Genomic DNA, 23,401 nt, shown 5'->3' with positions numbered 1-23,401 from the left:
CCTCCACCCCCTCAGCTTCAGGTTGGAACCCCCACACCAGGCGTCACTGGCAATAAAAGGTGAGCACGTTCTCCTGGTTGCCTCGGATAAGGACGACGGGAGGTCTGAGGTCCTGGGACAGGGTCTCCAGCCAGGCCATGTACAGCGAACTGGGGCACTTACCCTTCCTTCCAATGGGCAAGGTACTGTAGGAGGAAGAATGGACACAGAGGAATTACCCAGGGTTCCACCTAGCCCAGCCCCAGGCTCGCTTTCTAAACAGTACATCAGCTTACTTCTTGTTCCTCGTTCATCGCTCCTTTCTACTCACCTTAAGACCTCCTGCTGTCTTTCACAGTCCCCCAAAGAATATCTTCAACCACAAACTATTTCTAAGGGGACCCATGGCCTGCTCGTTTCATTCCCTTATGATCTAGTCTCCTCTGACCCTTCTAGCGTCACTTAGCCATACTCACTCCTGACCAGCCACAGTGCTAAATGCCAAGCTTGCTCCTGCCTTGGGACCTCTCTGCTTGATGCTCTTAACACTTGGTAAACCACCATGCCAGGCTCTGGATGGCTCCTTTGAATCACCTAGGTTTCGGCTTGAGGGCAGCTCCTCTGGCACACTTTTCCATCTAGTCCCCACTTTACTGTTCTCATAGGCCTTCGCCATCTTAAAGGTAACTTTAGTTGTGTTTATTTGTTAACCGTCTCCCCCGCTGGAAATGTGTTCGTTCATTCACCTGCAGGCTGGAGTTTATCCTGGCCCGTTCCCTCTGTGCCTAAATACACTCTGAGACTGACAGACTCAAAGTGCGTTTGCTGAGTGGGAGAGGTCACTGGCACCGTGTAAGGTTTGCCTTTCCAGCCACACACCTTCCCAAAGCTACTATGTGATGTGCTCATGTGATGTGGCTGCATGTCCTTGTCCTGTCTCCTGGCCCATGGAGGATGTCAGGGTAGATCCAGCATGGCTTCTCAGGGTCCATTGTCCCAACTGCACAATGCCATGCAAACAACAGGATATCTTAGAATGTTGTGCAGTCATGTTTGGCTATTTAGATCAGAAAGTAACCTTTCTACCATCTTAAGAATTCTAAAGATGCATTAGGGCCATGTACCAGTGCTGAGGGCTCAGCTTCTGGGAAATACAGCATCCTGCAAAACCATCTATGGAGCATGAAGTTGGGATAGCAGTACTTACACGGCGGTATCTTTGACAATCCCTCCACAGGCTCTCTTTCCTCTGAGCTCTAACACAGACCAGCAGTGCACAGTACCCCAACAGAACTCCCAGTCTGTCAGAGCAGCCAGCCAGGCAGATTTGAACTAGGGTTCAGAGTTCAGAATCTAACCCCATAGAAATTGCCTGAGCGCTGGCACTATCATGTCCCCAGCTTTGTGGCTTTGGAAAAGTGCCTGCCTGGCACTGAGCCTCAGAGTTCTCTAAAGTGACAGAGGTACTACCCTTGTTGTCTGTCTGTGGACATGCACAGGGTGCAAGGAGTAGAGATCGGTCTCGAACCAGGTTCCTAGGTCTTTCTACCAGCTGCAGCTGCTTGCTACAACCTCACCATGCCCATTGAGAGCCTGTGACCACTAACTAACATGCAGGGTCAGAACAACAGTGGGACAGCTGCTACTGCCCTCTTTTTAGAAAGTGAGGTCCCAAAGAGCGGGGAAAGGTGGACAGGAACCAGGATGCCTGTCACTAAGCAACTGTCACTCATCTTTATTCGAAAGCATTTAGCGACCTTCCATGCAAAGGGTGTAAGAGAGGAGAAAGGTTGAGTTTAGAGTTCACAGGCACTCCTGAGGCCGAGGACTCTGCCATCTCAGGAACACTACATTACTGCTGGGAACTGAATTTGCCGACTATAAAGGCCACACGGCCCAGGTGCGCCTGCCTGCTCCCAGCCAGAACCGCCCACAGTTCCTGCAGCAAGCTTCAGCATGACGCTCCCTCCCTCCATGGAGCCTGTGACCCTGTCCCAGGGACAGCACCTGTAACTCACTCCAGCACTAGCCAATGACACACTTACTCTTGCCAACAGGATATGCTCTCCTTAAACCACTGATCTTCCGAACAAAGCTGGGAACAAAGCAAGTTCTGTTCAAAGTTGCAAGGCAATGTTGGGTAAATGCTAGATTAGGAAGTCAAGGCCCTGGTTGGAACTAATGATGACAGGCTGAGTGCTGGTCGACTTCCCATCTGGAAGATCCTGAGCAGGGGACCCAGCTCCTATGACAGCGTTCTTCCCTCAAGACACACAATTTAGTTATGATTCTTTTAGTTTTTGTTCATTTGCTTGTTTTTCGAGACAGGGTTTCTCTGTGTAGCCTAGGCTGTCCTGGACTTACTTTGTAGACCAGCAGGCTGGCCTCAAATTCACAGTAATCCACCTGCCTCTGCCTCCCTGAGTGCTGAGATTACAGGCACCCAGATCCTAGTTACGATTCTTAAAACAGCAAGGCCCACGCTCACAGCATCCTCCTCAGCACGTGTGTTGGTCGTGAGGACTCCTCTTTGGCAATGCGGAGGAAATTCTTACAGAGAAAAGGGGTACCTGGTCCCCACAGGAACAGGCTCTTAACCTGCTTAGAGGCTGTGGTGTAGGGATAGTTACTGTGCCCCATCAACATGTCCCATCAACACCTGCGCAGATGTAGCTATGCTCACACGTGGGTGGAGGTATGGGGATGATTCACCAGAGAAGCCACTGATTAGTACAGAGCCAGGTGCTGCCCCAAATGCCACTAGACTAGATGTCCATTGCACCAGTCCCAGAGAGGATTGGTGCTTGTTTGCTGTTCTTAGAATGTCTGGGGACATGGGTCCTGAGCTCCTTTTCAGCCCTTTCTGGAAGAGACCATGGAATTTGCATCTCCAGAGTTTCCAAGACTAATGAGGCTGACCTAAGCTACATCTTGAGAAATCTTGGCTGGTCTCCAGTTTGGAGGCTTGTGATGCACACACAGCTGCTCTGTCCTCTCCATGGAGTTGGCCCAATAGCTGGGGCCCTACTGCACAGCAGCTGGCTAAGGTGAGGTGTATGCAGGTATCATTTGCAGGGTGATGGACACACCATCATGTGTCCAACTAATCTGCCAAGACTAGTTGGTGGGCTTTGACTTTTCCTGAAGTTTTGGGGAAGAAAGGAATGGGGTGGGTGGGAGATGCCATTCAGGCAAAAATCTCTCATCACAGCCCCCCTACCCCTTGAGAGATGACCACACAGCAAGTTAATTGCAGGTCATAATTGCAAGTCCATTTCTTTGAAGTGGTACTGCTCTGGGGAAGCTGCAGCTTGTCCCACCCATGCACCCTGGAGAACTCACACCTCAGACTCCCCACCTGGTTAGATGTCTTGGAGCCAACTCCACTGTCTTGACTCGGACCACACTCTGGGCCCAAGCTTTCCTAGCAACAGTCTCTGATGGAGCAATTCCTTTTCCTCAGCCCTTTCTCAGGAGGAAAACATGACCTCCTGCAGATCTGGGAAGTGCTCAGCAACAGGTGTCCAGGGGACTGCAGAGGTGCAATCACGCAGGGCCCTATGCTCAGAGGGTCCAAACCTGGTTCTAGTTTAATGGCTTGGTGTCACAGTCTCCACTTCTTTTTCAATGTTGTAAAAGGCACACAGGAGGGCATTCTAAGACAGCACTTGCGGACTAGCTGAGAGCTGAATACAGGGAGCCTGGCCTCGAGGAAAAGCATAGGGAGGCCCTGGTGTCCTCTGGGGTGGCCCAAGGAAGGACTGGCAACTGCACAAGACTCTGACCACCACTCTACACAGGACACCACGAGCCAGTAAGGATTCCATATGTCTTCCCGTCCTTGGGCACATATGAATAATTCACAGGAACATAAGCCAGGCATTTGGTGTGGCCTGAACATGCATGGCCAGCCAAGATTCAGCACATTAAAATGTTTTCCTCTGGGTTAGAGGGTGATTAACAATAGGTTTAGGAGCTGGGGGCTTTGGGAGGTGATAAAGCCAAGAGGTTGGCACCCTCTTTACAGAATGGCCCTAGAGAGTCCCCACCATGTGAGGACACAATGACAAGGGGTCTCCCAATGACATGTGAGTCTCATCTGTGATCAGAAGGCTGGCTTTACCAGATACCAAATTTGCTAACATTTTGATATTAGACCTCCCATGCCCCAGAACTATGAGGAATGATCTCCTGTTTGTTTATAAAGACACTTGGAGCGTGGTATTTTTGTCACAGTTCTGAGTGGACTAAAGATTATGATTCCTGCATGTTGGTAGAGTGACTGTCTGGAAGTACAGTTTAAGAACTGTCCAAGAAGACACAGACCACGCCTGCACAGTCTAGCCAGGGACATAACCCAGCAGGTTTCTTATCACTCCAACCTTTAGCTGCTGACCAAACTCTGCTGGTAGAAATGAAGAACCATTGCTTTCCACACAGAGTAACTGGCTGGTGCCATCTGAGCCCCTAGGAGTCTGCAGACCAGACTGACAGGCCAGACCCGTGTGGATTGGGGTTCTGATGGCGTGCTTATCACACACAGCTCATGGCTGTCCTCAGGCTCCACCTGCCATTCTCCTGTCCATCGGCAGGAAGACCTTGAGCGTTTTTGATCTTTACGCATTTGCCACTCTGATCTTCTCAAAGGGGCATTTACACTGCCTGAAAAGGAACAATGCTGCCTCCCCCAGCATGTGTGAGGAGAGACTCCATTTCCTCCTGTCACCCACAGGAGCTCCTTGGGTAGTCTCTTCTTGGGAATCCAATGTCATATAGATAGGCCTGTGGAGACTAGGGGGTATCCAGGTTTGGAATGGACCACTCTAGTCTTGGGCTTTCTAAACCCAGTATGGTACTAAGTTTGAGGCTTCTCTAAAGAAACAAGACAAAAGAGTCTTTGCCATACTTACTGCTTTTCCTGGTTAGGTTTTAGTCAGCCTGACACAAGGCAGAGTCAGTTTTGTTTGTTTGGTTTGGTTTTTTGTTTGTTTGTTTTTTGGGGGGGTTGTTTTTTATTTTTCAAGACAGGGTTTCTCTGTGTAGTCCTGGCTGTCCTGTAACTCACTCTGTAGACCAGGCTGCTCTTGAATTCAGAGATCTGTCTGCCTCTGCCTCCCAAGTGCTAGGATTAAAAGAGTGCGCCAACACTGCCCTGCAGTAGAGTCAGTTTTTGAGATGAGCACAGCTGAGATGGGCAAGCCTGTGGAGAATTTCCTTGATTAAAGTTGATGTGGGAGGGCCTAAGCCACGTGGGCAGTTCCACCCCTGGGCTGTTGGTCATGGGAGCTATAAGAAAGCAGCCTGAGCAAGCCATGATAAGCAAGCCAGTAAGCAGCACCCCTCCATGGCCTCTGCACCAGCTCCTGCCTCCAGGTTCCTGCCCTGCTTGAGTTCCTGCCCTGACATGCCTGGATGACAGGCAACAACCTGTAAGTTGAAATAAACGTTTTTCTCCTCAACTTGCCTTTGGTCATGGTGCTTGTCATAGCAATAGAAACCCTACTGTGCTGCTCCTGTCAGCAAATGCAAGCTTGCTCTCTAGAGAAGATAACACTTTGCAGCTCTGCCAGGATGTTTAGACCCATGCACACTAAAAAAGAGGATGCTAAAAGCACACACACACACACACACACACACACACACACACACACACACACACACACACACATCATCTGTCCATGACAGCAACCATCTTATTGTCAAGTAAGATAGCCTATGGCCCTCTTCCTTGCCGCCACCTCAGGATTAAAAAGAAAAAAGATCATCTGTGGTCTATATCAGAACATGCCTTGAAAAGGCCACTTCTTGACATGCTCGTTGTTGCTGGCTGCCAAGGAGGCAGAGATGGAAGGCTTCCTGGTTTGAGTCCCATCTGGGGCTTCATAGCGAGCTCCATATGTTAGACCAGGGGCTTAAATTCTCTTGTGGTAGAAGCCCGGAAAACGAACCGTCCTGCCTGAGCATGTTGGAAGGACCCTGCTGATGGATGTTGCAGTCCTCCTGGTCCGAATAGCCACTCTGAGCCCAGCGTTAGTGTAGGACTCCCTCTCCCCAGCAGGACCTCTGGCTCTCTCTGCCTGACTCCATCTGGAGAGAGTCTTTAGACATAGATGCCCTTAACCACATTTGATATATGGCCCTTTGACACAGCTTCTCGCTAACTCTCCCCTCCCTGCGCCTATAGGATAATTAGGTACTGTGTATCATTCATATGATAGGAGCATGCTGCCAAACGCAAAACAAGTATCCTCAAAGTGCCTGGTTCCAAGCTATTATGAATGCCTATCCTGGAAGGCCCCCACCTGCTCCCCAAGGGGTATATAGCCTTTGTTCTCTATGATTAAAGTTGAGCTATCTCCTGAAGTGGTTCCCGGAGTGTTTGATCTCTGTGGCGCTCTCCACCTTTCAAGCTCTGCACCTTACCTTCTGCTTCTCCTGGCTTGGTGGGCTGGTGGCCAACAGCCCCCTCCCAGGGAGGAGGAGAGCCACAGAGCAGACAGAGTACTTGGCCTCCACAAAGTGTAAGGAAAGTCTTAACAAAATCCATGTGTTACCCTAAGCTACAGATGTAGAGGAAGTCTTGGCTGGCCATGTTCTTGTTACTGGCTCAGAGGGATTAGAGCCTCTGTTCCTGTCCACTCACTTTGCCCCGGCTAGCATCAGAGGACAGCATGGGCTGGGTTCAGGTCCAGGGGGAACAGTGCGGAGAGAACAGCCTCCGTTCCTGCTATCCAGGTTCAGCACTCAAATCATTCAGGGAAGTGGCAAACTGCCAGTGAAGGTTGGACAATTTCCAAACTACAGGACACACTGGCTTCTGAGATGGGCTGCCTCTGTTTGTCAAGCCTGTTTGGCAGGAAGAGGAGCAAACAAAGAAGGAACACCAAAGAGGATCAACAATGCCCTGGACACATGATGCCTGTGACCTGCCAGCTGACGCGCAGGCCAGGGCCCTGAGCAGTCATTGGACTGGCTATGTTTTTTGAGACTCCCCCAGGCTGAGTCTGCGGCACTCCAGGCCCCTGCAAACAGCTACCGCCATGCCAATAGACCGCTCTTCCCGCCAGCCAGATTTGACTTACAGGATGATCAGGGCAGCGTCCCGAGAGTAGTCCAGGAGAATCTCATTCAGCCTCACCTGCCGGAGGGACTGGGGCCAGGAAAAGCCAAGGTCACGTCCTTCCTTCTGAACCCCACCCCCCCCACACACCACCTCACCCCCAGTTCAACTGGATGCAGAATTACTCCCCTAAATAACAAGTATAGCTCATGACTCCCCAGCCCTGGGAATAGAGGGACCCTCATGGGAATTAAGTACCAAATGTACCTCTTCCTTTGTTTTTGTCCCCCTTGTCTGACTTTATTGACATGACCAACACAGCATGATAAAGGGGGGGGGGGAGCTCTTTACTAGGTCGAAACACCCAGAGCTTCAATATGCCCCTCTGCAAAATGGATATGATACTGTCCTCCTCAGGGCATGTGGAAGGATCCAAATGAGCTACCTCACAAGGCTCAATGCCAGGTAAAGGGAGGGCCTGGCACATGGAAGGTCTCCTGTATAAAAGCCTAGGGGACACAGAGCCTTGGCTGCCTCTGCCTTCCCCACTGACAGACTTTGAGAGGGCTTTCTTTAGACACCTGCTTATTTAGTACCTTTCCCGAGAGCCAGCTAGTGCCTGGCTGGGAAAACCTCCAAAGCCCCATGGTGTGTGGGGCTGGCTGGGGGACACACCTTAACCTAAGGCTGTCTCTGAGTCCCTCAGAAATGAGGTCAATTCCTGGGACCTGAGAGTGGATAGACACTCAATGTAGAGAAAGGAACTCAAGGCCGGTGAGTTAACCCAGTCTGGGACCCTCACTGTCTCACTGTGGACATCTTGGATGGCCAGTTCTTTGTTGTGAGGGCTGCCCTGTCCCGTAGGACATTTAGCAGTGGCCCTGGCCTCTATAGAACACTGAGCAGCTGTATCACACATCCTTTGAGTTGTGAACTCCAAAAATATTTCTTAGACAGTTGACAAGTGTCCCCACCTGGGAGAGGGTAGCAAATGGCCCCCAGATCAGGGCCGCAGATGTGGAGTCCTTGAGAGGGGAAGTGAGGTCTGCCCCTGGGTCCCTGGCCCTCCCATTTTTATTCACTTCACCTAAAAAAAAAAAAATGCCACTGCCGCCAATACCAAAAGAGCCTCCTGCCTGCCATACACACAGCTCTGGAAGGACCCCAACCCACCAGTGGCCAGCACCACTTACAAAGCATGGGGGCCAGGCAGTCTCCCCACCAAGGACAGCATGGGACTCTACCCTTTCACGTGGCCCAAGAACATCTTAGACGTGGGGAAGGGAAAACAGGGTGGGGCCAAGTGGGGTCCAGAAGCTCATGATGGGGACACATGCTGGGACCCTATACCCTGGCAAGCCCTTGCCTCTCTTGCACCTTAATTCTGTTCTTGTTAATCTCCTCGTCTGAGATCTTCCAGGGACAGTCCCTCTTCATCTCAGCGACGGTGGCCTCATCTTTGAAGCCGTCATTGAGGCGGAAGGGTGCAATCATGTCCTCAAACCTCTTGATGCTAGGAAGGGATATACAAGCGAGGCTGGGTGACATGGTCTTAGAGGAAGCTCAAGGAACACCACCCACAAGGACATTCTCCTCAGGCCGAATCCATGCAACTTTGTCATTTATGCTGAGTGGCTCACACACGGCATCGGCCCTTGACACTTAGGTCTGACATCCAGCAGATGTTTGTGCTCTGTCCTCTGACCCGGGCCCTCCCCTCCTGGCCCCACTCAGCAAGTAGCGGCACGTGCTGCTACCACTCCGTCAGTAAGACAGACTGGACCCCCCTCCTCATGGAACTCCTGATCAGCTGGGTGGTAACAAGCAAATAAACAGAGATAGGCAGGCGCTTCAGGAAGCTATACCCTGAGCCCTGCAACAGGGAATAAGAGGCGGGGAAGGCCTCTCTGCTAGCTTAAGGAAGTGTGCCCTCTCGGAGCCAGAGCTGGTTGTGTGCACAAGGCTGAAGACGCTGGGTGGAGAAACAGTTGACTGTGCAAAGGCCCTGAGGCACGGTGTGTCTGGCCCATGTGGAAAGCAGCACAGGAGCCAGTGGGGCTGGAAGAAGGGAGCAGCAAGGAGAGGGATCTACAGGGCCAGGGCTGACCCTTCTGGCTGGGACTCCCAACATGGAACTCACTGCTCAGCCTGAGGTTTCTGGTTGATGTCGGGAAGGACATGAACTTCATGAAATCCCAGTCTGAACTTGCTCAACAGAGAAATGATCCTGGAAGACAGACGCATGATTTTTGTTTGTTTGTTTGTTTTGTTTTTCAAGACAGGGTCTCTCTGTGTTAGCCTTGGCTGTCTTGGACTCACTTTGTAGACCAGGCTGGCCTCAAACTCACAGTGATCCACCTGCCTCTGCCTCCCGAGTGCTGGGATTAAAGGCATGTGCTACCACGCCCTGCTTATGATTTTTTTTTAAAGTATCCACTCATTCTGATGTTTACTAAGTGTCTGCTGAATGTGTGGCAATGAACAGAACAGATGTGGCTAGCACGGCGTGGAGGGAGTAGGGAGTGTGGGGAGGGCTGAGGGAGGGGGGATGGTGTAGGATGGGTGGGGGGGGGGGAAAGGTGGCCAGACACTGAGAAATATGGGTGGGGTAAGTCAGAGAGTAGCAAGCAATGTGGAAAAAATATTTGACCAGAATGTCCCAAGTGTCTGCTGGCTGACTCTAAAGCAGTGTCAGCTGGCCAGGGTGGAGCCTAGGATGCTGCTAGGCCTGGGAAGGTCAAAGTAAAGGGGGTGGGGAGTGAAGAGGGAAACTGAAGAGAGTTGATACAGACAAAGGCAACACGCAAGAGTTAAGAAGAAGCCGGGGCACAGTGGCTCACGCCTTTAATCCCAGCACTCGGGAGGCAGAGGCAGGTGGTTCTCTGTCAGTTCGAGGCCAGCCTGGTCTACAAAGTGAGTCCAGGATAGCCAAGGCTACACAGAGAAACCCTGTCTCAAAAAAGCAACAAAACAAAATAACCCCCAAAAAGAACTAAGGAGAAAACAGTTCTAAACAGTATGGGCTACTCTGTGTGGATGCTGGGACTCCAACTCGGATACTGCATAAAAGCAGCAAGTACTATAAACTGCTGAACCATTGCTCCAGCCCCCTCAAGCTTGCTAGGCCTTTGTTTTGTTTTGTTGCTTTATGTTTTGTTTTTGTTTTTCGAGAAAGGGTTTATCTGTGTAGCCCTGGCTGTCCTGGAACTCACTCTGTAGACCAGACTGGCCTTGAACTCACAGAGATCTGCCGGCCTCTGCCTCTTAAGTGCTGGTACTAAAGGTGAGCACCGCCATTGCCCGGCTTGGGTTTGTTTGTTTATTTGTTTGCTTTGAGACCCAGTCTCATGTAGCTCAGGCTGGCCTCCATTTCACTGTATAGCTGAGGATGACCTTGACTTTCTACCTCTTCTGCCTTACCCTCCACTGCTCTAAGCACCGCACTCTGTGTGCACTGCTGAGTGTTACAACCCAGGCCTTCACGCACCCTCACCATGCATAACCAGCTGTGCTACATTCCTAGAAGTAGGATTTTAAAAGCAGAGTTGTGGCAGCCTTATCTTAGCATGCGTCAGGGGCTCCGGCAGGCCTGGGGCCGTAGTGACAGCAGATCACATGACCCACTAAACAGCAGTTGGGACAGAGGGTTTTTATAACCACTGTCAAGAGGACATGCTGTTAACAGAGGCAGCCATCTTAGGCTAAGGCAACCTCATGGAACCCAGCTGCCACTCAGAGCTGAAACAGGAAGCAGAGACTGCCCAGAGCCTTCTGGTCTGTTTACTCTTTAAAGGTCCTGAAAGCAGCCAGGCAGTGGTGGCGCACACCTTTAATCCCAGCACTTAGAAGGCAGAGGCAGGCGGCTTGCTTTGAATGTGAGACCAGCCTGGTCTACAAAGTGAGTCTAGGACAGCCAAGGCTACACAGAGAAACCTTGTCTCGAAAAACCCAAAAAAAAAAAAAAAAGGTCCTGAGAGCCAGATGCTACTGTCCTTGGCACAACCCTTGGCCTTGCCAAAGAAGGCCTTTTTAGTGGTAGAGTTCTCACAGGATACAAGGGGCTGAGGGAGACGGCAGGGCAATACACTGGGCCTCCCTGAACTCACAGGGTGACTAGAAGAAGAAAGAAGAGGGGTAGAATCCTGGTGCAGGAAGAGTGGTCCAGGCCAGGGGTCACCTCTTATCCTGTCCTCAGGGTATCATGGCTTTATTGCTACAGCCTGCACCAGGCTCCTCTCTGTGAACAAACTGGCCTCACTGTCTGAGCAGCTCTCATCTATGACTTTTAATCTTACTTCCCTTTGCTGGGAAGTCACCATTTCCCCACTCCTCCCCTATAACTCACGCCAACTTGACACCTCTGTGGCCACACCTCTCCGTGTACTTCTCTGTGTTTATTTAAGGCAAGTCACATTCTGTCTTGGCAGTGTGATTTGCATACAGTTTACCCCATGAACTTAGGTTAAATTTTAATGCCCAATGTTAAGTGAGTGAGATCACAGAAACAGAAACCTGTTCTGGTGTTTATGGGCAGAGTGTTTGGGACAGGTTTAGGATTAGACCCACATCGTTGAGGTAGATTCCCATGGTTGAACTGAACTTTGGTGACTTCATATGAAAAGAGGGAGCACACACATGCACACCCCCACCAGTATCTTGCCATATGGTACCCTGTGTCACCATCACCTTAGGTATCTGCCAGCAAGAAGGGCATCACCAGATACGGCATTTAGACTGAACCTCCAGAACCATAAGCAAAAAGAAACCTCTTTTTTTTTTTTTTTTTTTTTTTTTTAATGAGATAGACTGCCTCAGGCCTTTGTTATAGTCATTTTTAAAGGCTTAGTAAGGGACAGTTCAGAAGCAAATTTTATCTCCTAATTAAAACAGAAAACAGCACTTGTTGCCAGAAAGAGGCTACAAATTCTGGCCAGATGGCATTGCCTATCAAGCCGAGGAGCCAGGCCTGCTGTGTTTGCTTAGACTGTGCAACTAAGCTCAAGAAGAGACCAGCTTTATGCCAAGATCTCCTGCCAAACCAGCAGAGACCTGAGGGGGAATTAAAAGTCGTCCCTCACCGAGAGAATTAACGCGACTTTCCCATCATTAGCTACCGCATCTCTGGCCACTCAGGCCGCCTCATGTCTCCCCTGAGCCTTCACGCCTGCTCTGGGGACATTCTAATCTTGCTTCACTTACCTCTGTCCTGCCTTTCTGTGAGTCTGTCCTTGAAGAGTCTCGTGATTTCAGAGCACTTACCACCTGTTCCTATTGGAGCAAACGCCAGGGCACCTGGGTCTCCTTAAGGTGGGCCAGGAAGCCAACACTTTGGAAATGGAGAGGACCCAGCCACTGTTGCTGTGGGCTGGAGAGAGCTGGGCTGGGCTTTGGGACAATGTCAGGGACACCTGGGGACAGAGGTGGAGGGTACAAGGACAGGGAGTATGGCCAGTGCAGTCCCTGTGGTTCCAACTTACGCCTTTCTCTCTTCGTCCATCCGGTTGATTTGGCCCCCAACAAACACACGGATCTTGCACTTGCCCCATCTTTTCTTGCGGTGCAGGAGATAGGGGATGAGGAGGGTGAGGCCTGTCAGGGAGGATCCCCAGGAGCCAAGAGGAACAGACTAAGGATAGGGCCCCTGTGTCTTTCCACCCCACACGGCCACAGCAAACCCCTCCCCTCTCTGGACCTTAGCTCCTCACCTGTGGAGGAGCTCACCAGACTAAACCCACTGGCCAAGGCGCTTAGTGGGCTGTGGTTTATTTGGCTAGTATAGGAGTTTGGCTCTTGATTTTTCAGTATTATTGCTATTTGGCCTGTTTGAGACATGGTTTTATTATGTAGCTGAGGCTGGCTTTGAACTCTTGATCCTTCTGCCTCTACCTCCCCAGTGCTGGCATTGTAGGTATGTGACACCACGCCCAGCCATTGAGGTGGTTTTAAACAAGCAAGGTGGCCCCGAGTACTTGGCACAAGAGGTGGGGCAGGTGATTGCATGAAAACATCAGGCTGGTCTTCATTAATTTCTGAAAACTAAACATCTGGCCATTAGTAGGAGCCATCCCTCTTTGTCATCACTCTGTAAAAGGCCAAGGCCCAGCTACCACGTGATCATGAATGTGTGCTCCCCTGTGACTCAGTTTCCTTATTTGCAGAGAAAGAGGCTGCATTAGGTTGGCCCACAAGAGTACTTGCTGCCAGGCATAGATTGATATATCCCAGCCTGCATAGGGGTCATTAATGAACTCCACAGTTACTCTAGGATAGCTCCAGGGCCTGACCTCAGATGCTCACACCTGCAGGTGCCACGTATCTTCTACAAAGTGGTGTAAGGTCTGTGTGGAATCTACACACGGCCTTGCAAATCCCTCAGGTCATCTCCTATCATTGTGCCACAGAGCATGTACCATGCGTGGACACTGCTCCTGGGTTTGATCATGGAGGAAATGGTGACAGGAAGATCAGTGTACACATGTTTGATCAGACATAATTTTCCTTTTTGATATTTTGGTCTACAGAAGAACAGGGCTGACGGGGAACCCTCAGACACAGAGGGTTGATGTGTTCAACTGGGACAGGGCTGTGGTCTCTTTCTGCCTCTATCAAAGGTAGAACCATTAAAGCTGAGAGTTGTGTTTTTAAAACTAGGACAGGGCCAGGCGTGGTCACGTATGCCTTTAATCCCAGCACTTGGGAGACAGAGGCAGGCAGATTGCTGTGAGTTCCAGGCCAGCCTGGTCTACAAAGCAAGTCCAGGACAGCCGAGGCTACACAGAGAAACCCTGTCTTGAAAAGAAAAAAAAACAAAGCAAAACAAAACAAAACACACACACACACACACACACACACACACACACACACACACACACAAACCAAACAACAACAAAAAACCAGAACAGGCTAAGTCCTCTGTCCACTTGGCTGGCTTCTGGGTCCCACCAGAGGCTTCAGCAAGTATAACCCAGAAGGGCAGGCCAGGAGATGCAGAGACCCTGAGTCCAGAAAATCCCAGGAATGGGTCTGAGGGGACCTGACCTCCATCATCAAACAGCCAGTAGATGTCGATGGTCTTCTTGCCTTGCTCTGACTGGAAGATGGTACTGGCTTGTTCCTCCTCCTGTACCAATGCCTCGGGTGCTGCTGTAGAAGGGGCAGGTCAGAGCAGAGCAGAGCCAGCAGGCTCCCTGCCAGGACCCAGCTGAAAACAGCCAGCTTTCCCAGAGAGGCGGCTGGCCATTGCCACCAAGGTGGGCATGCAGCAGCCAGAGGCATCCTGCAGGCCTGGCCAGACACAGCTAACACCCCTTCCCATGCTTCTTATAGTGCTGTGTGAGCCCCTCTTCCTGGCTCCCAGCTCCTTCCTCCCTGGATGCTGATGGGTACTAGGGGACTCACTATTGGTTGGGAGTACACTCTTCCATCATCTGCAGCATTCCTGTTCAGATAAAACCTGCCTTCTTTGTGCACCTCTGTTCAGGATATTTGATTATTATATATAGAGAACCTAATTGTTAGCAAACTACAAGAGCTCAAAAGGATGTCAGATGCAGCTAGGTGTGCCGTGAAGAGGCACAGCTTGGGTGTGCCTGCGAAGGCCTCTTTTGGTAAGAAAGTTCCTGCCTATTTTAAGCAAGTTGCTTGGGAGAAGTCTTGTGGTCTTTGCTCTATGACCCAAAGCTAAGTTAGCTGGGTGGCCTCGAGCTACCCCACCATAAAGGTGAAATGGTTTGGCCCCTACTGGCTTGGCTTAGAATGCCCCCACCATAATGGCGACACGATTAAGCCTGCCAAGGGTATAGAGGAGGAGATAGAGACTTTTCTTTTAACAGTTGGACCTTTGAGAGCACTCTTTCTCTTTTGGCTTGGAAGAGCCTTCATGGAAGGAGCTCCGGGTAAGAGATGGGGATCCCCTCTCTGGGCTTGCAGGAACAACAGGGAAGCAGCTGGCAGGACACAGGTAAAACAGTATCTAGGAAAGAGAGCTAAGGAGTCTGTTGGGTTTGGAGGAGCTGGAGAGAAAAGTGGATTGGCTGGGTAAAAGGACACAGAGATTTCTCAAGAGCTAGAAGTTTAGTTGTAGAATCAGGCTTGTAAGTAGATACTTTGTATATAGTGCAGAAAAGAAAGTTACCTTGCTAGCAAGTTTCTGAGCTTGCAGGTTCTACTTCAGTTTATGCCTCCCATGTCTTTATTGGTACAAATATTAGAATAATATAGAATAATTTTAAAAGATAAATGTCACACACCTCTTCCTCCTCTCAAATGCAGCAAGGCATCCCCATCTCCCAACTGTCCCTGAAAGAAGGCAACAGCATGCTGCTCCTCTCTGAGGGGGGTGGATGGGTGGGACTTACAAGGAGTGGGACTTGTGCCCACAGCCCTAAATTTGTTACTGGGCCTGTCGTTTTCAACAGGAACCCAAAACCTACAGTAACCCAGACACAGCTATTAAGATACCACTGTCACAAGAGAAGCCGTTTACTCTTTGCCAAGTTCCTTAAAGACCTGACACTAGCATCCCCACTGGACAGAAATACCCTGCTCTTCTGAGCGGCTCGGGGAGGAAGGCTGACTCTTGCACACACCGATGGCCTAGGCCTTGCCACCCTCTCCTTGGTCAAACATGAGATGAAATGCAAAAAGAAAGGGGCAGCTGGGCTGCAGGCACTCCTGCCTGGGCAGCATGCTGGGCTCCTCACCTCACGAGGCTCCCCTAACACTAAAAGAAAGTCCCCTGTCTTCTTCTGCTGCTTGCTGACCTCTGCTCTGGCTCCTGCCCTGGCCTCCAGCAAGTCAGCTGTTTTGACTTCCTCTTGCTCTTTTCCCAGCTCTGTCCTCCGCTGCAACAGACAGGCCTTGTCCTCAGAGTGGTCTCTGAGCATCCATCTCAGGACACACTCATGTCTGAGGTGACTTGTGTGCCCACCACAATGCTGAGCATCCACTTTGTCACCCGGAGTCTCAGCACCTTGGTGGGTGAGTGGAGGCTTTGTTCCCTGTGCAGAGCAGTCATACTAGCTTGGTGGGTCACTCTGTCACAATGGCTGCATAAATATTGTCTAGATGCTATGGGCAGGCATGTCTTTGGTCTCTGGTGACAATACCCCTGCCTGCAAGGAGCAGAGTCCTGTGAGTCTTGACCTCCCTACATCTTCCCCACATCTGATTATCACTAATTCAGAGTCTTCATAAGCCAGGTTCAACTTCCAAATGCCGCAAAACATGTTCCTATTTTGAGCCCCTAGGACAGACTTGAGATGCAATGGTCCAGCATCCGAGCGAGGCCTATCAGTATTTTCTTTGTGGTGTTTCTGGGTGGGCAGGCTCCTTTGCCTGCCCTCTGCCTTTGCTCTCTCAGATCCTCTTTACCCACCTGGCTCTCAGAGCCCCAGCGGTGACTGGGGAATCCTAGTTCCCTTTCTGCCCCTAGCTGGACCTTGACTCACTTCCCCTTTCTAGGCCCCATTTCCATTTGTAAACCATTAAAACCTGGCTATCTATCCAGCCCATGGCTTTTTCTAATTTTTTTTCCCTCTCTTCCTTCCACTGTTCAGAAAAGTCGTTGGTTTTCCACAGGGGCTGACTAGCTGTGGCGGGTACTCACCATGCGTCTGCATCACCTCAGAGACGTTAAGCCCTTCATGCATCCTCATGATACACACGCCATAGTTGAAGTCAAAGGCATCACTGGAAAGAAGATGTGGGGGTCAAGCTGCTGGCCCTGTGACCTGGTTCCCAGGAGACCTGATGTCTAACATTGGTCTGTGGGCCTCAGTTTCCCTATATGTATAGTAAACAGGCAGGATTGGAGAGTCATCTCCAGTACTCCTGGGGAGAGCAAATTGAGTCCTGTTTCATGTCATGGTCATTCCTCGTCAGTTGACCTTGTCAACCTCTCTGCCCGTGGTAGTGAGGGCTTGGTGACTCTAACAGCTTTACACAGAAAAACCTGTCCTAGGGTTGGGGGGGGGGGCTTCCTCATGGTCAGACAGTAAGGGACTGAGTGGCTGGGACTAAGATTATATAACTGGGACTCTAAGCCTATGCATGGACAGGTGTGCACATAGGAATGGCGTCCTCTGCGTGACAGGTTAGCTATAAAGGTTGTCTGGAGGACTTCTGACCCAAGAGTATATTTACTGACTGACTGACAATACTAGGGCCTCTCTGAAGGTCTGACCCATTAGGCTAAACTTGGCTCTCCTTCAATTCCACACCTTTGCACTTGTTTTGGGACTGGAGCAGCAGGGAGCCTGAGGGCCAGAGTTTCTACCCCATGTCATAATTGTGTTAGAAGCAGCTAAGGGTGCCAGCTGAGTCACACAGTGAGTTAATAGCAGACTGGGACTAGGTTCCAGGGCCTCAAGGCCCAACCTTGTTTTTTCATGGTCCTTCCCTCTGTGTGTCACAACAGGGCGAAAGCAATCCAGAGAGGCACTCCCTGCACAGGCAAAGGAAAGAGGTCCTGGAATGCTGAAGTCCTCGGGGACAGTCCTGAGGTCTAGCTCCCACCTGGCTCCATGGCCCACCTCAGAGCTGTGAGCCAGGCAATGGTGAATCTTCAAGGATTATCAGTTAACAACCACCTTTCTCCACTACTCTGAACAGCTGAAAGTTCTGCCTTCTGAGGGGCACAATTGGCCAGGGCTTTTGCCAGCTTGCCAAGTCCCCACTGCTCCCCACACCTGGCCCACTCCACTCCTGTGTATTACCTGCCAGGTCCCCCACTGACTTCACAGTCTGTGAAGGTCAAGGTGAGACACCCTCTATTCCACCTCAGCCTTCACCGAGTGACTCGGGTGTCTACACTGCCTCTGTTCCACTGCCCCCAGCCCAGGAAGCCCCAGTAGCCCCAAAGCAAGGGCTCACAGGCTGCACCTGCGGCGTCACTCACTGCAGGATGCCAATGTAGTCTTCCACTGTGGCCGGGTGGGCAGACTGCCAATTCTTCTTGAATCCAACCACCAGAATGTTGGGCTTCATTCTTCCTAACCCGGAGGCCTGTGGGGGTAGGGTGGGGGGAGGGGGAGTTAAGTCAGCAGGTGGTCTGGCAAGCAGGCCCTGGCATCAGCAGGGGCTCTGTCCTGTGACAAATGACCAGGGGGGAGCTCTTGCTCATCCCAGCCTCCCCTCCCACCCATGCTTCAAGGGGCTGAGGGTTCTGTCTATCCAGAAAGCATTAGTGGACTCTTGAGTCACTTAGTCTATGTATTCTATACATTTTCTCTCTCTCTCTCCTCTCTCTCTCTCTCTCTCTCTCTCTCTCTCTCTCTGTCACCATCTTCTTCCTGTCATATCCTGACAAGCTCTTCTCTCTTTCTTCCTCTTCCTCCCTCCCTCTCTCTATCCATCCATCTTTCTCTTTCTCCCTGTCTCTCCATCTCTTTCCTCCCTTCTGTATCAAGATTCTTTAAAACATTTGGGGTGAAATCAATATAGTAAGTTGACCAGTTTAGAGTGGGGCATGATGGCTCATGCCTTTATATCCCCAACACTTGAGAGGCAGAGACAGGCAGACCTCTGTGAGTTAGAGGCCAGCCTGAAAGTCTACATGGGTAGTTCCAGTTTGCCAGGGCCACACTGTGAGACCCTGTATTCAAAAGAAATTAATCATTTAAAAGTATATAATTCAAAACAAATACATGCAAATTCACACATATGTCTATTATCTATCTATTATATATTTATCTATCATCTATTATCTATCTATCTATCTATCTATCATCTATTATCTATCTATCTATCATCTATTATCTATCTATCTATCTATCTATCTATCTATCTATCTATCATCTATCTATATCTAGCAAGCTGGGCATGCTATACACGCCTCTACTCATACTGCCAAGAAGCTAAGGCAGACAGTGGTTTTGCTAAAGGGTAGAGCACTTGCCTAGCACTTCCTGTACTTGATCCCCAAGTAGCATCCCCACCCCTCACCCCATTCCCCCCAAAGCTAAGACAGGAAGACTTTGCATGATCCCTGGGGGAGGGGGGGGAATCTGGGGCACACCAGGCAACATAATGAGTCAGAAGCTAGGATAGTGGTTACTTGCCTAAAACAAAACAAAAAAGAAGCCCACAAAACAACCAAAAACCCAAGAGTACATTTCGCTACGTCATCATTTCCACCTACTTCTAAAATGCTTTCAAAAAACATATTTTTTTTTTTTTTTCAAGTTGAGAAACAGTTAAAACCACTGAAAAGGATTCTCAGATGTTTCACATGAAAGTATGGAGCAGGGAGTTCACTACTCAGTGGGACATTTGTTAATCTGAGTGATGGTTGCACACCACTGTCCGGTGTCCAGTGTGCACACAGCTGTCACTTTTTGGTTTTCACGTTACTAAATCTAAATTATATCTGAAAAAATAAAAAGGGGGGGGAAGGGTTCAAGTCACACAGCTAACTAGAAGGGTGAGGCAGGATTGCAAGGCGCAGCCCACTTGGACTGTACAGTAAGTTCAAGGTCAGCCCGGACAATTTAGTGATATTCAGTCTCAAACACTTTTTGGGTTTTTTGTTTGTTTGTTTGTTTGTTTGTTTGTTTGAGACAAGGTTTCTCTGTGTAACCTTGGCTGTCCTAGACTCTCTTTGTAGACCAAGCTGGCCTCGAACTCACAGAGATCCACCTGCCTCTGCCTCCTGAGTGCTGGGATTATAGGCATGTGCACCCAAGCCCAGCAACCCGCCACCCCCCCTTTTTTCTTAAGTAAAAAAAGGGTCTGTGGATATAGATCAATGGTAGAGTTTTTCTCTAACATGCACTAAGGCCCTAAGCCCATTACCGATACTGAAAAAACAAAACAAAACAAAACCAAAAACTAAAAGTAAACTAAATTTAGCTAAACTAAACTAAAACAGAAACAGGATCTGGGTAAAGCCAAGCAGTCCCCACAGGATCCCAGGGTCCTAGGCACTCTTGAACCAGCACAGCTTGAGAGAGAAGTAAGTGGGAGACCCGCCCCCCACACCCCTGCAGCCACTGATGCTTAAACTAGACCAGGGTGTTCTGCCTTGCGAGCTGCCTCGCTGAATAAGGCCTGTAGGAAGCCTGGCCAGGACACCTGCATGAGAATCTGGACCCCACTGCGGAGGTCCTCAGCAATGACATCTGAGTAGAAGGCCTTGATCTTCCTCTTGTTCAGCCACTTGGTGTGCCCGCTGGCAATGAGCCGGAGCTCAGGCACTCTCTGCTTGCGGGGTCCCTGTGGGTGAGGGACACTGTGGGTGAGGGACAGGTGCTATCATGGCCGTCCTTACCATCCAGCCTGTCTCAGCCCTTCTCCTGTCCTAGGGGATTCCATCCCCCCCCCCCCCCGCAAGACCTAGAGGTGCTCTTGATTAGAGTAGAGGAAGGAAAGAAAAAGGGGGGAGGGAAGCTAGACATTGTGGTATTCGAGTGCTAGAAGTAGGGTCAGCCTCAGCTACACCATGAACTTGAGCTAGCCTGGGCTTCATGCAACCATGTTCTGAAAGAGGGACCTGGCCAGACTGCTAGCTCCACTTCCCCTGCCCCTCCTATCCCTAGGTAGACACTGCATCCGGGTACCCCCTACCTCCCCAGGGTACAGATGTCCCTCCCAAAGCCCCAGGAGCACTCACAATGAGCACGTGGCCACAGATCAGCAGGCTCAGGTTCTGAGTAAATGTGCTTACAAAGTCCACCAGGGCTGGGCGGAAGTTGGGGGGCCCTGTAAGCACCAGGCACTGGGGGCTAGAAGGAGGAACACAGCACACGAGGTGTCAGGAGAGAACCCTCCGGGCCTTCATGCTAAAGGCAGGTGCCCCTGGGCTCCTGATGGTCCTGGAGGAGACTGTGTGCATTGGAACACATCTTTCCAGCTGTGACTCAAGGGATCTTTCAGGGTTTGTTTCTTTTGAGGCCATGATACTAAGTATCCCCGTCCTTCTAGCTCAGGCCCTCACCCGCCTACATAACTTCCTTTGCCCTGCCAAGCCCAGTGTGGCAAAAACCAGAGTAAAGATCAGCCATGAGGAAGCCATTGTTTTCAAACTCACTGTACCTTGGCCAGGTGCCGAGGTTAAGCACCCCGTGCCAATCAGAGCCAGGCTCAATGGCTCATTTACCAGCTGTGCAAAACAGGGGACGATAATGTCTCCAAACCTCATTTGTCTTTGCCTGTGTCTGAGGTTAGTACCCTCATAGGTCTCAGATGTTTGTCATAAGTCTATGGGCCACAGTAGGTGGGACATAAATAGATCTTATTGGTTATAATATGATCAGGTGGGAGGGAGATAGAAGGTGGGTCACTCCCCTCACCACTGGGGACTAGCTTTGAAGGGCATCTGGAACAGGTTGGTCACTGCTGGCATGCCAGGATTGTGTCATGAGAATTGAACCAAGTGACCCTGAGGGCAGAATGACTTTCACTGTGGGAACTGCGACATGAGGACCTCTCCCTCACTTTGTCCCTATCAGGAAATGCCAACCCCAGCCCTCCAATGGTCAGCTGCTCTTCCACCTTGGTGCTACCATCCTGGACTACCAGGGCAGAGGACGGTAGCTGGCTGCAGGGTCACCGGTGGCCCAGAAGCCTTCCTCACCGGTAGTTCTTGATGTGGTCTTCCACCTCGTTAAGGCCCACGGAGTAGCTCAGGGCCAGGTTGTAGGAACCAGCCTGCACCGAGGAGCCCCAGTTCACCTCTGAGGGCAGAGAAGAGGGACCAAGACTCAAAATTACAGAAAGGAACCAGTCATATGGGGGAAGAGGGAATGTCCACGTTTCTTGGGCACAGAGCACCTTGGAAGCAAGGCCATAGACAGATGGATGGACACCTGGTGGCTCTGCTCTTACAGAGTGCAGGTCTGGAATCAAGTGCCACATATATGGTTACCTAATTTAAGGTTAGGTAGCAAAGTCTTGAAACTCCTATTTAACAAGCAGACCTCTGCCACCACCTAGAAGGCCAGTTCAACTGTAGAATCCTAGGGTCATCTCCTTTAGACTGAAGTCGGTCCAGGACCCTGCTACACGCAGGTGGACAGTCTTTCTCACCATCACGCGGCCACCCTTGGCCACCCTGGCCCGTATGTATACATTAGCAGGTAGCAGGAATTGGACAGTAAAAGTCTGGTTCTGAGTGGGCACATTCTTTTGAGTACCTGGCTCAGGAAGCCTGAGGTAGAGGCCAGCTGGAGCCCCATTTAAGGATGAGGCCAAGGCCAGGCTCCAGCTGGGGCGAGGGGCTGGCCTGGCTGCATGGCTGCCCAGGCAGGGAGTAGAGCCCCAGAGGGACCTCGGCCACACACCTGGCTTCTTGTAGATCACATAGAGGAGGAGGAAGAGGACGACTCCGATGGCAATGAGAGCCGCCCACCACGTAAGCAGGAACATGATGACCACGGAGATCACTGCCCCCAACAGCGCCGCCCATTTGCTGTAGTAGCGGAAGGAGGGTCTCCACCCTGGGCGGGGCCAGGTCAGTGTACATGCCCGTGGTCAGGAGCCTTCTCCTTCCCAGAGCTGTAGCAATGTCCGTGCTTCCATACCCAGTGCTGCGGTCCTGGCTTGCACCCACTAGCCAGGAATCCCTAGGGTCCCACACAGCCTTGACTCCAGAGGTTGGTAGGGGGGCTCTAATAAGTACCACAACCTTGCCCATTGGGCATTTGTTTCACCATGGTGACAAGCTATACCAGTAAGGGAACATTCAGCCCTGGCCTAACACAGCCCCAAATATCAGCAACGGTGCTAGATCCCAGGGGGCCCTGTGGAGACTAGGGGACTAAAGGGATGGAGAGAGACTTGATTCTGCCTGGCGTTGTGCCAGGTTAGGGCCACTTCTTGTGACCACTGTTCCCTGGCACACCTCCAAGAGTGCCAGGCACACTGTGGTCTGTATGGAAAGTGTTGGGATAGCAGGCCCATTGAAGATCTGGGTTTCATTAGCAAAACTATTCCTCTGTCCTCTTTATTGCTGTCTGCTAGAAGGTTGGCTGCAGCAGCAGCAGCACAGAAATCTATGAAATTTAATTGCTACAGTATGAACAGCACCCCTAGAGGTGAGCTATGTACAACTGGCTGCACCTTTTTCTTTCTTTCTTTCTTTCTTTCTTTCTTTCTTTCTTTCTTCCTTCCTTCCTTCCTTCCTTCCTTTCTTTTCCTTTTCTTTTTTCCCCCCTTTGGTTTTTCAAGACAGGGGTTCTTTGTGTAGCCTTAGCTGTCCTGGACTTGCTTTGTAGACCAGGCTGGCCTCGAACTCACAGAGGCTCCCTTGAGTGCTGGAATTACAGGTGTGAGCCACCATCCCCAACTTTCAGCTGCATCTTCTGGGACTAGGAAATTTGTCCCTTTCTGAGGAATCAGACTTCTGACTCCCGAGAAACTGCCAAA

At 50.6% G+C, this 23,401-nt stretch overlaps 1 protein-coding gene across 3 annotated transcripts in view; it reads right to left on the bottom strand.

Moving 5' to 3' along the window:
* Nucleotides 1-23,401, bottom strand: part of Slc12a3 (solute carrier family 12 member 3) — a 35,809-nt gene continuing 12,408 nt past the window's right edge. For 2 of the 3 annotated variants that reach the window (XM_051168733.1, XM_051168735.1), the window contains exons 14-25: nt 22,318-22,473; nt 21,612-21,711; nt 20,649-20,760; nt 20,111-20,251; nt 17,937-18,043; nt 16,647-16,729; nt 14,078-14,182; nt 12,517-12,628; nt 9,180-9,266; nt 8,417-8,552; nt 7,062-7,129; nt 1-185 (exon numbers count right to left, since the gene is read on the bottom strand). In XM_051168733.1, coding sequence (XP_051024690.1) covers nt 44-185; nt 7,062-7,129; nt 8,417-8,552; nt 9,180-9,266; nt 12,517-12,628; nt 14,078-14,182; nt 16,647-16,729; nt 17,937-18,043; nt 20,111-20,251; nt 20,649-20,760; nt 21,612-21,711; nt 22,318-22,473 — 1,349 coding nt within the window. In that variant the 3' untranslated portion in view covers nt 1-43. The remainder of the gene's footprint in view (nt 186-7,061; nt 7,130-8,416; nt 8,553-9,179; nt 9,267-12,516; nt 12,629-14,077; nt 14,183-16,646; nt 16,730-17,936; nt 18,044-20,110; nt 20,252-20,648; nt 20,761-21,611; nt 21,712-22,317; nt 22,474-23,401) is intronic. The other variant, XM_051168736.1, reaches the window with a different exon arrangement.

This window comes from Acomys russatus, chromosome 26 (genome assembly GCF_903995435.1).
Source record: "Acomys russatus chromosome 26, mAcoRus1.1, whole genome shotgun sequence".
In the NCBI taxonomy this organism is placed as follows: domain Eukaryota; kingdom Metazoa; phylum Chordata; class Mammalia; order Rodentia; family Muridae; genus Acomys; species Acomys russatus.
The sequence above is the reverse complement of the archived record's forward strand: the minus strand, read 5'-3'. Positions and strand labels throughout refer to the sequence as shown.